Raw genomic sequence first — 13,647 nt, forward strand, 5'->3', positions numbered from 1 at the left:
AAGGCCACCTTCCAATTGAGGGCCATTAGGTCGGGACTCGAGTTTCCTAGGGCTTGGGAGATGGGAACAACTTTCCTCCTGCATTCACAGTAATACGAATCGTCCATTAAAACAGATATGGTTACATATTAGTTTTGAAAGGTACAGTAACTGCCTCAGCTTTAGCTGTCTGCAACAGTAGGCCTTTTGTGTCCGCCAGAACTCAATAAGTGGCCTGTGATCCCATTTTAGCTCTCTCTCGCACACTATAACACACTGCCTGCGTGGAGAATATTGCGATTTGTGCGCGTTTGAGACTGAATGATGGCTGATGACAGTTACGAGGCAAAGTCTGAAATCAAGCTCACCTTTTGCCTGCTTCGGTTTGTTCTCGAGTGGTGTTTTTGTTACTTTCAGAAGTTATTTTCTGTTCCTTCATCAAGATAAATCTCAGCCTTGATTTACTGGTATGATTAGCAGTTTCAAAGGAAATCTGCTGAGATTTAATTATACACAGAAAGAAGAAAAAAAAAAGGAGAGAGAGAGCGAGAGAGTCACGGACACACACACACACACATGCATAGGCTTTCAGTCACACAGCTCCACGCACACAAACAGGAAATATGAATGAAATATTTATGAAGTGGGCTAACGACTGCATGCACCCATATGTTTCAGCCTAACAGCAGTTTACAGGCAGTTCTAATGTGATGAGTTTCCACTGAAGCAAAGAACACTGATTTACAAATTATATAGAACACAAAGAGGAAAGACAATGATAATAATTATTCATATTAATACATTTTATTAAACATTTTGCTCCAGCAGTTTTGAAAACAATTCTTGCATTTATCTGTGATAACCGCCATTATTCTTTCTTTTGATTAGTGAACGAAATTCCCTGCATTTATGTAACAAGTTCTTTGTTTCTTTGCACTTCCTTTTGAAAAACTTGTTTTGTATGTTTAATTATCAGTTCTGGAGTCGCACACCACTAGAGGATGAATTCTCGGCATGATTCATTGGGCAGCAATTCTTGTAAAATCAGGCCTAGCGTGCCTATTTCCAGAAAATGTAAGAACTTTATGGGTTATAGGTTTTATGAAAGCCAGCATGCAAAAAAAAAGGAGGAGGGGGGATTAATCTGAGGATTAGCACCATACTTTAAGATAAATCTTTTTTAATATGAAACCTCATCCCCACTTATTCCAGCCAGTCATTCTTTTTGCACACTTTAGATTACATTTTATGTATTTTTTCTGCACTCAGTTTAAGAACACAGCTTTTTTTTTTTTTTTTTTTGGACAATCTCCGCTCCACAAACACATTCTTCATGCTATAAAACTCAGAACAGTGGATGAGCACATAGCTGTGCACATTAATTCTTCTGTAAATGGAAAGACAGAGAGAGAGAGGAAGAAAACAGATAAGCAGAGCTTGGCTGCCCCCTCCCATCCATGTCATCCGTCTATCTATGTATCCTTCCCATGGAAAAAACTAGGGATGAAAAAAAACAATAAAAAGCTAACCAAATCTCTCCTCCTCATCGTTAAATCCTGGCTGATCAGAACGCGCCAGACCCTAACCGACAAACATCATAGACTGTCTCCAGTCCCTAATTGACTGCACAAGGATTGGTCACACTTTTTAAGTAGCATTTCGTAATGGATTTCCATGTTGGTTGCGCTTTTAACTGGCGCTTCAAATGGAAGGAAAAATGTCTCTTTTATTATCAAAAACAATGGTTCTTTCTCTCCCCTCGTTCTACCTTTTTTTTGGTAAAGATGATATCAGCCCCCTCCCTGTTTGTATTTTTTTTTTTTTTGCAAGGTCAACCCAGGCTGACAGTTGACAAACGATCTCAAGATGGCCACATCATCTGTCCTGTAATTTTTTGGGGGGAGAAAACGATAAAATGAATGCCATGTATCATGTTTTTTTTCCCCCCCTCTCTTTCCCTCGCTCGATTTTACGCTCAAATCTCTTATCGGCTTACGAAAAGGACTGTTAAGCAGGTGAAACAGCGATTTCGTTCATGCTTGAAAGTTGTCGCCGCTCTCGCACAGGCCCGAGACCGGTTCAAATCTCTCCGATCTGGACTTATCCTGTTTCTGCATCTTGGCACAGCGCAGGGATTCAGTATTATAGACAAGCTGGTCATCAGATGGGAGTTGGGTTTATTTCTGTGTCTCTTTCCTCTCCCCCCCTCCGTTCCCCCTCCCCTCTCGTTGGCGTCTCATCCAAGTTATGTCTCATTTTTTTTCTACTGGACAGCTCCGACAGAATGCCCGAGAACTCGATGTCCTTGAGAACAGAACAACTTTTCAGTCTAATACTTTGATTGATTATTTTTTTCCCCCTGTTGTTGTTGTTGTTCTCTTGCTTTTCTCTGACCGTCTTCTTCGTTTTTCTCTTTCCGAGATCATTATACGTATTTATACCGAAATCATTAGGGAGGGGGGGAGAGGCTTCAACTTCAACAATGACGGCCACTTTGACAAAACACAGAGTATGTTTTTAATTACCTGGATTTTTTAATGTTGTTGTCATCTCACAGAAAATACTGCTCTTGTTCTGATGTTCCTATTATGTTCTCATTTGAATGCCTGCTCTCCACAGGAAGTCCAACCCCCCCTCCCCACCCCGCATCACTTCCAGCAGCCCTCCAGTGTTCACCATTTCTAGTTTTTTCATTATGCCTAATTGCATTAAGAGACATATCATAGTGGAGCGAGAGAGAGGTAGAGATGAGGTGTCATCGCTTTCTAAAACACAATTAGGTAACACCTCATCAGGGGCTCTGCCTGCCTGCGGTTGACAGGTGCGTGAACGTTAGAGGCGGCGGCGTTGGTGGTGCACGGGCCACTGTGCGTGCTTGACAACTGCTCGTCAAACGGATGACAGGCGCTTTCCTGAGAGCCCGATCGGCGGCACAATCGATACTCGATGAGGTGTGGCGAGTGATCCCGACGTTTGAGTCCGTTTTAGAAGGGGGTCCTTAACACTAATGAAGCCGTTTCATGTGCATCTTCCCTCCCTGTTTACTTCAAATTTTTCATCTGACAAAATGAAACGGCTGCTCGTTAATTTGAGAAACAACATTCAGCAACTTTTATCAAAACCGGGAGAACAGGGAGATGCTGGGAAGCAGTGGTGCAGAAGTTTTAGCGGGTCTTTTTTTTTTGGGGGGGGGGGTTCCCACCTTGTTCTTTTCGTGGAACAAAAATAATGCACTGCTGAAGCACAGATTGTCATTGTGAATGTGTTTCTATTTTATCTAAAACATGATGACGATGATGATGACCAGAATGATGATGATGATGATGATGATTAATGAGAGTGATGGCAATGATTACACATACAGGAAGAGTGTTTAGCGTGTCAGCCATCTGCCTGATTAAAAACTCATCTTTATAGTAGTATCCTCTCACACGGCCTGGACAGAAACAGATGAAGCAGATAGAAAGAAAAAAATAGATGCGCAACGTGATCATGTTTCAATTGACACCTTAAGAAAAATTATGTACCGCGTTCATTATAAAGGTATCCAGCCTGATGCGGCATATTTGCTCTGCGTTTTGCTCTGAATGCACTATTGGATATTGCACCTTAGAGCTGACACTCGGAGACAAAGCCTGGAGAAGAAAAGTAATGATCACATATAAATATCAATATGAAAGAAAGAGTCAGTGCTAAAGAAGACATATAGCTATTGATGTTTGAATAACGGTAGTGTCAGGCGATGAAGAAGAGAGAGGTGGAAAATAAGGAGAGAAAATATAATGCATTTGTTTTTTCAGAAGGACAAAAAAAAAAGAGACAGAAACGGTTAATCGAAAACACTCCAGAGGCATAAGAATCAAGCTGAGGCCGAGATAAAAACATAACCGCTCTCTATGCCTTGTGAACAAAACCATAAATAAATATATAATCAGTTAGTATTATGCAGGTTTGCTCTGAGAGGCATTATCTGTCTGGCGTTGCCTTCTCAAGTAAAAGAACATTTGACAGTGCAAGTCCCTGATGACAAAAAAGAGAGGGAAAGTTATGACTTCAAAAGTGTTTACTCACCATGTTTTTTAATTTGTCTGGGCATATGCAGTTCATTTGCATTTCAAATACGCATATTTGAAGCAGGTGGTTTAAATGCCAAGATGCGAATTGATGACAATCACCTCTACCATAAGCGTCAAGGGAGCTGTACTCGCGGCTGACATTAAAACTAAACGAACAGCAGCTAAACAAACACATCGAAATAGAACTCTGTTGCCAGCCGCCCCGTGCGCGTGACACCTCCCCCCGCTCGCATCCTCTCCACCCGCACTTATATTTTAATATTCATGTACATTTAAATATCAGCCGCGTATATAGCGGTATCAGACCGAGGAGAGAGAGAGAGAGAACGTAAATACCTCACATTTGGGTGCACATAAATCTATTCATCCGTGAACGGTGTCAAATGCCCCTCTCCTCCCCCCTTCCTGGCCGTCGGTTCCATCGCTTCCATATTCATTTTTGTAATTTACAGCAAATCCAATAGCTGTCAATCACAAATTAAAAACTCCAAATTTACAACGGGGAGGAAACAGCTGCTTCTACATTTACAGCAAGACCACTCTAAAATATTAAAGACATGTCACCCAGCTCTGTGCAGCCCTACATCTGCGGCCATCTGTTTTCTATTAAAACATTACACCAAAAAACGCTGCTATTTCCATGCTTTTAGATCAGCACAGGAAAGCGAGACTGACAGTGTAAAACCTCCTGACGTGCTTAGCTTTTATCAACGGCCCTTTCAAAAGTGTCAGAATAAAAGGCTTTGAGTGGCACCCGATGTATTTGCACAAGTCGCAGACGGAGCGGAGGTCACATTTTAAGGGCCTAGTTGACGGCAAACAATGCCGGGATATCTTAAACAAGCCGATCTGCTGCTTTTCTTGTCGTTTTCTCACTCGCTCGGCCCTTCCTCCTGTGAAGCAAAGAGCGGGTGTTGAAAAGAAATACGTTAAACCGAGTGATTCGATGACATTTGAGGCATCGCCGGTGTGGCGAGAGAGCGAGAAGGAGAGCTTTTGAAAAGCGACGCTGAAATATTCTGTTACGGCGGAGCGGAGAAGAATTACGGTCAGTGTCAAAGGTAAACAATTACAACATTCTGAGTCACTTTTTGGAGTCGGGGCAAAAGAAGATCATTGCTCCCTCTCTAATAGGTAATTTCCTTTGTTTTCAGAGCCGTATTTCACATGTTGCCTTCCACGGGGTGGTCCCCTCAAAAGAAAAAAAAAGAACGAAAGAAAAGAAAGGAACGAACGTGTGTTTGGCGCATCCATCAGAATTTCAGATGAGACGTTTTGTTCGCCATCTAGAACTGCCAACACAGAACGGTTTGTTGGTGGTATGTGGAAAGAAAGCCTGTTTGGCAGACAAAAAAGGGAAACTTTTCCATAAACTTCAGGCTGCATGTAGAATGTTATTGTCTGAAGGAAACAACATGAAAGGACACTTAATTTCAGATCAAATTCACAACGATATCTGCCATTCAATTTGTTAGAATATCCAAGTTCTCCCCACGACAGAGATTCGGTGATTAACAAGCTCGCTGTTTTTTCTGTCACCCACCATTTAAAGGAAAAAACCCAGAGCTCCCGCTGCTCCGAGCGACATCTCTCCCCTCGCCGCCGTCTCTTCCTTCCTCTCCTCCTCTTGTCGTCTTATGGCAGGAGTCACAGGTGTGTGACAATAATTACACATACACTCAGAAAAATAATGTAATTTCTCTCCATTTAATAAGTTAGCAGTAAAATGCAGAGGGGGGAGTGCAGAGGGAGAGCAGGCTTAAATCTTATCTGATACCCGGGCCCCTAACTCAATCATATGGCTCTTAAGAACAGGACACAGGCAGCTGGGGCTCACTAATATGCATGCAATATGTGTGTAAAATGATACGCTTTAATTTTGAGCCCACTTTAAGAAGCAACAAAATCTGTTTATACGTGAGACATTTAAAAAGAGGGAGGAAAGAAATAAAGCTATTTAACTCCCTCGTTCCCGCCAAGCTGTGACATCTGTTTAGTCTTTTCTTCATCCCTCTGCTCCGAACGCTCAATCCCAGGAAGACAGAGTTTTTAAAAACCCACTTTTCCTGCCTGCTGTTTATGCTAAAACTCAGCGCTTTGAATCTGCGGAAACACAAGTTAAGAAAATGAGAATTGCACACGTTTATCTCTTTTCCTTATTAGATGAACTTTGCTGCTTTCGGATTTCAGTTTTCGCTCGCAGGCCATCACAAAGACTTCCTGTTGGTACTGTAATTGTGAATTAAGGCCCGTTCACACCAAGAGAATAGTGAGAGTATGAGAATAGTCCACACTATAATGCCAATGACACATTATTGTTGAAATCATTTTTTTTTATTCCAGCTGATGAATGCTAAAATCATTGACAGCCAATCAGAATCCACCCGATTTTAAAGAGCTCAAGCAAGTGGCAGATTACATATTTGCAGAGTGTGTTTATAATAAACAGAACATTATCGTTCATTGGTCTGGATGCTAATATACAGTAAGTATTGTTATAATTATCTTTATAGTTATCGTTCTTGGTGTCGAACACATGTTGTTTCCTAAACATGTGTTCGATATAATATTTTCATTCATATTTCAATCTGAACAATTTAACACGCTTCATTTTTAGCAAATAAACAGCCGTTTCCTGCCTTTATTTGAAGCGGCGCTGTCTTACGTATGCGAGTCAAGGGGCTGGTAATTGGTTGGATGAGGCTGTTGGTGTGTATGCGTGTATATATATGTGTCGCCACTGGGCTCTCCCAGAAAGCAGGAAGTGTGAGGGAGAAGAGGGGTCTTTCGGGGCAGGAATACGGGGAGGAGGAGAAGAGAGAGAGGAAGGGGGTTAAACTTCAAAAAGCCTCTGACACATGCTGCCGCTGGCCCTGACCACTCCACAGATGCTTTTGTTCATTGCCTCTCTCTCAGTTCCCCCTCAATCTCATTCATTCCCTGTGTCTTTGGTGATACGCGCCGAGTACAGATATCAAAGTCTGTTAAGACTTCAAACTGGGGGCCCCGTCCGTCAACCCCAATCACAACAATCAGACGTGAGGGGGTGGGTGGGGGGGTTGTTAGGACTCGGTCGTTTGGGAAGGGGGGTGAAAACGGCCCACTTCACTGCACTTCAGTCGCACTACAAAGAGTTGAGCCACGGACGCTAAAGGGATAAAGAGAGCTTTGCTCTTCAGGATCTCGCGCCGTTGCATTTTACCAGCATTTGACATCTGCTGTGACTGAGGTGATAGAGGACATTACTGTACAGAGACATTTACCGAGTTCTTTTTGTGGTTGTTGTGGTTTGCTTGTACTTTAAGAAGCCTGCAGCGCAGATTATTATGGCATCTGATGGCATTATCTTGGGCCTGTCCATCTGTCCATTCAGTTATGACTATTAATAACCCCAGACATGTGTCACATAGTATACTTAGTTCTTAAATCCCTTGTCTGTGAGATCAGACTTTATAATTACCTATCCCATTAGATTGGGAGACTCTGGACCCTGCATACTCACACTGACCTGCATAGGAACAGCTGGGGCGATGCGTTTAAAAAAAAAAAAAAAAAAAAGTTATATTTTTTGCAACTGTGAAGGCGCTTTCACAGCAAAAAAGTTATATTTTTTGTTGTTCCCAAACTGTAGGAGTGTCTTTATTCTGTGGAACACTAAAGAAGATATTTTAAGAATGTTTCAGCAGTTTTTTTCCAGATGGGGTTTAATACAACACTGGCCACTGACTTTCACTGTATGGACAAAGACCACTGAGACAGTCTTAAAAATATTTTCTTCAGAAGAAAGTAAGTTATACAGCAGACATCATTTTCATTTTTGGGTGAACTTTCTTTTTCCTGTTGAGTGCTTCATTGAAAGAAGCCCATTGTGTTTCCATGAGATAAACAATATAATTAATTAATTTAAAATGTGACTCATTTAATAACGGCAAAGAGAAACTTTAAATCTCGCAGATTATATGATGAAATCCTTCGGCATGTGCTGTGATCCTTACGAGCGATGCCAGTCTGTGATTGACTCTCTGTTCCTGCTTCCTGCACGTGCGGAGGGGTTCAGTTCCTGTCCTTCCGTGCAGCACGCCAGAGGGCAGAGAGAGTGTACTAGGAATCAGCCCATCCACACTAACTCTTTTTTCCATTCCTAATCACTCCATTTAAAGCCAGAGGTGAGAGACCCGTCTGACTCACACATACGCACCTGCTCTAATCAGCCCTATATCCCTTAAGAGTGCCTGTCTTTACCCACATGTGTTTGTGAGTGTGTGTTTTTAGACTGATGAGCCTGTTTGTGGAATGGCCACTTGCTATCAGTAATTGGTGTCGTTCCCTGTTGGTTTGATCATTCTCACACTCTCTATCTCAACACTGGCTTCACAATCTATGGATAAATATGTGAAAGCATGTGTCAATCTCTGTGTGTGGCACTTTCTATAAATATGGAGGTCTTTAGTGTCCCATGGAAAAAAAATAGAGATGCAAATTCCATTTTCTTTTGTCCTATGAGAACTATTAGACATGTTAGATAAACCATTAAACTTAAACTGATATATTGACTATTTTCCTAACCTAAAATGAAAAGTAAACTATTTAGCTTTAAAAACATCAAATGTCAGTTTTTGCCCAGTTTATGTTTGCCTTGGGAGGTTTCTCTACTTTATAAAATAATTAAAATCATAAAACTGACATTGTTAAAATGATATTTAAACTATTGTGGTAGAATAATTTTTTTTAAATTATTAAATAACTTTAATTACCAACTTTCCCTCATTATGTTTGGTTTTGTCCTCTTACCCAGGTCATTGTTAGAAAAAAAGATCAAAAGGATATTTTTCTTTGATTTATTGGCAGTTATAAGTTTTATCAATAACTGCAAACCTATATTTTGTCTCATAACCTTAGTTTTATTTTTAGTTAAATATTCAACTCTGTTAACTATGTTGTGTGATTTTGTTGTTGATTTACATTGTAATGTAATTTTATTTTATGTTTATTTAATATTTTTTGCTAGAAAACTGTAAACCACAAATCAGGAATTTAAATTTAATAGATTTAATTTTAATTTAGAAAATAGTTTCTTTCTTTCTTTCTTTCTTTCTAAATGTAAACCTCAAAATAAATAAATAAAAGCTAATATAAGACTTGGTTTGAGGCTTAGTCCTTACGCTTAACATTTTTCTAAAAAGGATTAACTTTTTTTTTTTCTAATCGTTACGCATCTACTTTAAATGCCCATTTATTGAATATAAAATATTGTACTGATTCTGTGTAAAGTGCTGATCTTTATCTATCTATCTATCTATCTATCTATCTATCTATCTTGTCTGTCTGTCTGTCTGTCTAATTTATTTAATTATTGCTTCCACAAAGCATTAAAAAGTAATGTCTTAACCAGTCAAACTTTTAACCCAGTCTAGCTAGAGGACAGAAGCATGATTCTACAGTATGTACAATCTGTGCTGAAAACACTCCCTGATGAGCATCTATTTATGTATTTCACTATACAGACTTTGATCATGCACACCGGACACCTAATTAACAGAGGGATGCATCACAGAAGGGGAGAGAGAGAGAGATGGACAGATATAAGAGAGAATGAGAGGAAACATGTGCAGGTCATATCATGGGCTTTTCTTTCAGCCTCTTACTTTTGGCCTGCAATAGTATAGAGTGCAAAAAAGAAAAGAAGCAGGACCAGTTATCTTCCGATTTCTCCCCAAGCCCTGTGACGCGGCTAAGTGAGCCTCAACTGACCAGAAATGATTTGCCTCTGTCTGTTAAACACGTAATGGAGTCATTTAACTAGTCAAATTAGAAGCTGCAGAGATGCCGCATGCTTCATTACTGGGTTCCAATGGGCACCATTTTACATTTACGTCAGGAATGATTTCAGGGCAAATTAATGTTTTTATTGTCTTACACAAATACACCCCCCAAGTCATAAAAGAGCAGCTCCCCCTACAGGTCACTCAATATAACTGACTGAAACTAAAGTGAGGGATGTGCAGAGGACAGTGTGGACAACAAGATAAACTCTCGGATACATGTGATATTGTTTTAATTAGTTGTTTTATCCTAATATTTCACATAGATGTACTGTACGTTTTATCACTTTAAAAATGATATACACCCGACAGCATTAATTGATCACCACAGAGAGTAACGTAATGGAAACCCAGTGTGCAGAGACGTAGTTTGATGTGGGGGACAGAGCTCTGGACCTTGTTAGAGGATTTGGACATTTGTGATTACAGACGAGACCCAGGCCTACTCTGCCCTGCCCCACAGTGTTGTTTGATGCGTGTGGAGTCCTGTTCAATATTTGTCTTCCTGTGTATGGAGTCAGGGTGGTGGGTGTTACCACAGAGTCATTTGTCCAGTACTGACACACTGTTTAAAATGGCTTTTACAAGATTTTTTTCCCCCCTCTTGATTATTTTTGACGTGTTATTTTGGTATGGTTTTGCTATGGACTTTATAGAACGAATACAAACATACCCAGACTGTTTATCTTCATCAAGAACAAAGCAGTTTTGTATATCAGAACTAGTTTCATTTTTCATAGCGTGTGCAGGTTGAGTAATAGTTTTCCTTCATCCATGTCGCAATGCTGAAAGAGCCGTAATGGAATTGCAATAAAACGGCTCCTTTTCTTCTGTCCGACTTACTTGATTGCCATCTCACTCCTCCATTCTGTCCGTCCATCTTCAGCCATCAGAGCAATTAGATATTGACACACATCGCACAATGTGACTGACACACATAGCAATGGCTCTTTGTGGAAAAATAGAGGCTGGGAGAGAGAGAGAAAGCAAAAAGAAAGAAAGACAGAGAGTGCCCCTCCTCACAGCCCCTGTTGTGCTTGACACTCTGTCGATATGGTTTCACCCAAACACTGCGTTTGATCCGCTCTCTAGGCTGGCAGACTTTGAGGCAAAGAGCTGCTGTTTGCTCTGTGATACACAGCTATACGCAAGTGTCATCTCTGCGGCGCTCTTGTGTGTGTGTGTGTGTGTGTGTGTGTGCATGGAGACCCACAAACAGCCACGTAGCTCCCAGTGCTGCCTGGCTGTGATAACCCCACCGTGAACCTTTCTTTCCATCACTCCACATTATAAGCCCTAACATTCACTCCTTATGCTCTTGCGTTTGCTCTTAAGATCTCTGCTACAAAGCTAACATGAGAGAATGATGCCCAGCATCTGATCATAGACCCTATGTCAGCTACCAATGCATTTATTGACTGAAATAAAGGAATAGCGTAGCATAGAGTGAGCTCAAGATTGTTGATTTACTGTATCACAATTATACAAAAGCATGAAATTATTAAATATTCATTGTGACATATATGATGGATATTATTTAGTTTCTTTAGTTATTTAGTTCTTAAATTTGTTTGCATTTTACAGTAGTGTGAGAATTAATTCAGTACTAATGTAATCTATAGTGCATGTAGCATTAGAATTTATGTTCTTGTTTAGGCACTTTCATGAATAATGCACAAAATCTACCCTAAAAATGTGTTGTTATTTGTTTGTTTGATTTATTTATTTAGCTAATTTGCTTAACCTTCATTTTTCTCTAACCTTAATTTCTAAATATTATACGAGGTCTTTGATTATTTTTTTATTCATTTTATATGAAGTATTGCTATTATGATTATTATTTTCTTTTATTAATTTGTTTTAAAACCATGTTACTAAAATTTGGACTAGTATAAACAGTTACAATTTGATTTGTATGATTTTGTATTTTTTATTTTTTTTTACAATTAACATGAAGTAAACATCAAAATGTAATAGAAATACAAAATTATGAAAAATCGTACCAAATGTTTATTTGTGGTTAATGAAGAACTTATATTTCCCCCCAAAATTACATAAAAATATTTATGTGATTATCTTTGTTTTTTAATGACTTGGTTAACAGACAAATACATTTATAATGAATGTTATATTATTAAAAAATAAATAAACAAATAAATAATAATAATGTAGCAAAAATAGTGTATGAATGAATGGATGGACGAACAAACAAAAATAAATATAGGATTTGAAAATATTGATTATTTACCAATATTTACCAATTTTTATTATTTAACATTCTATCACATAAAAATAGTACAAATTACTAGTGCAAATGTTTCTTCTTGCGTTTCACAATTTTAGAGAATTTAGCATTTTTTGTAATAGTAAAGAAATCACTCGAAATGTGTTTTTATTAATTAAAATCAGCTAATATTTAAAGTACTTTTTTTACACTGACTTTCATGACACTGATACTGTATGCTTGAATAGCATATTAAAATTATGAAGCGGTTATATAATATTAACTGGAAAGGGGACGGTTTAGCCAAAATCACAATTTAAATGGGAGAATGCAGGCATTTTTAATATATTTAAAATGAGCTTTTCTCATTGAATTTGTGTCTATAGTATAAAAGGGGAAACTAAAGTGTACCATATTCATAGAAAATGCCTTTAGCATTTCCCTCTTGTTCCTCTCTCTTTTCCACTATTAAAACAAGACAAATAGAAGTCAAATAACCCTCCATCTCTCTGTCTGCCTTTGTGTCATTATTTTCCCCTTTCTATCTTTCTTTTTTTTATGCTGTCTGCTATTTATTTATTGATCATCAGACTGGCTGGTTATCTTTGCATGTTGGGCAGTTATAGATGAATGCACAAAGCATTTCAATCTGAACAAGAGATCATTGTGCATTGTGGGTCCTCCCACGTTCTTTGGTCTTGTATTGTAGAAGGGGAGGGGGGTCGAAATCAGAACAAACGCTGCCATTTCCTGTCATCCCCAAGCTCTGGCCATTGAGTGGCTGCGAAAACAAACGTGGGAGTGTTACTGATAACATAAAAATATTATCCGGCTCCTGTTGTCGACCGCTATAGTACCTTTGAGAATAGCTATTAGAGCAGAGACAGTGGGTCCTGACTGTGACTATAGATCAGGTGATGATGTACAGTAAAGAGTGAGTTTATACCATGGGTCGACACATAATTGGGCGAGGCTTTGATTTCGGACTCGATAAAGACACAAACAAACACTTGTCTCAGAGTTCTCAAGACTTCTCAGGTTCCTTGCTCTGTGTGTTATCTGAAGCCCAGGTTAAGTATCATAATCTGGCAGTGACCTGTTTATAACGCTGCTTTTATGTCATTTAATGGAGTATAAATATGGACATATTGTGGAGTGTCACACTATCCCATGATATTTCATATATTGGTAGAGTAGATGCAAAATCAAGGGAGAAAAAAGAAAAACAGAACATTACTACACAAGTACTAACAGATCGCGAGTCTTTTAAAAGGCACCATACAATGCAGACACATAAATTGTGGTACAGAATTGCAAGACTGTCGTTTTTGGTGCATTTGAGGAAGCAACTATCCACTCTTCGAGCTTGTGGTGTGCTGTTAACCTGAAGTCTCTGACAGATTGTGTGGTGGAGAGCCATGTCAGCAGGAAGGGTTACAGCCTGGACACACCAACACATCCAGAAGGTTCTCCACAGGACTCTGACGGACCGCAAATGCTGGAATAGCTTTCCAGGGTTCCAGTGGACCTCAGAGATCAAACGAAG

The 13,647-nt window shown here is 39.3% G+C and overlaps 1 protein-coding gene across 8 annotated transcripts in view; it reads left to right on the top strand.

Moving 5' to 3' along the window:
* Positions 1 to 13,647, top strand: part of znf536 (zinc finger protein 536) — a 177,866-nt gene that overhangs the window by 135,432 nt on the left and 28,787 nt on the right. The window contains exon 8 of one of the 8 annotated variants that reach the window (XM_016560718.1): positions 5,608 to 5,708. The exons of the other annotated variants lie outside the window; for them this stretch is intronic. Within the exon in view, the coding sequence (XP_016416204.1) occupies positions 5,608 to 5,708 (101 nt within the window). The remainder of the gene's footprint in view (positions 1 to 5,607; positions 5,709 to 13,647) is intronic. 8 annotated transcript variants of the gene reach the window in all.

This window comes from Sinocyclocheilus rhinocerous, unplaced genomic scaffold (assembly GCF_001515625.1).
Source record: "Sinocyclocheilus rhinocerous isolate Xijiao unplaced genomic scaffold, SAMN03320098_v1.1 scaffold18, whole genome shotgun sequence".
NCBI classification, from domain to species: domain Eukaryota; kingdom Metazoa; phylum Chordata; class Actinopteri; order Cypriniformes; family Cyprinidae; genus Sinocyclocheilus; species Sinocyclocheilus rhinocerous.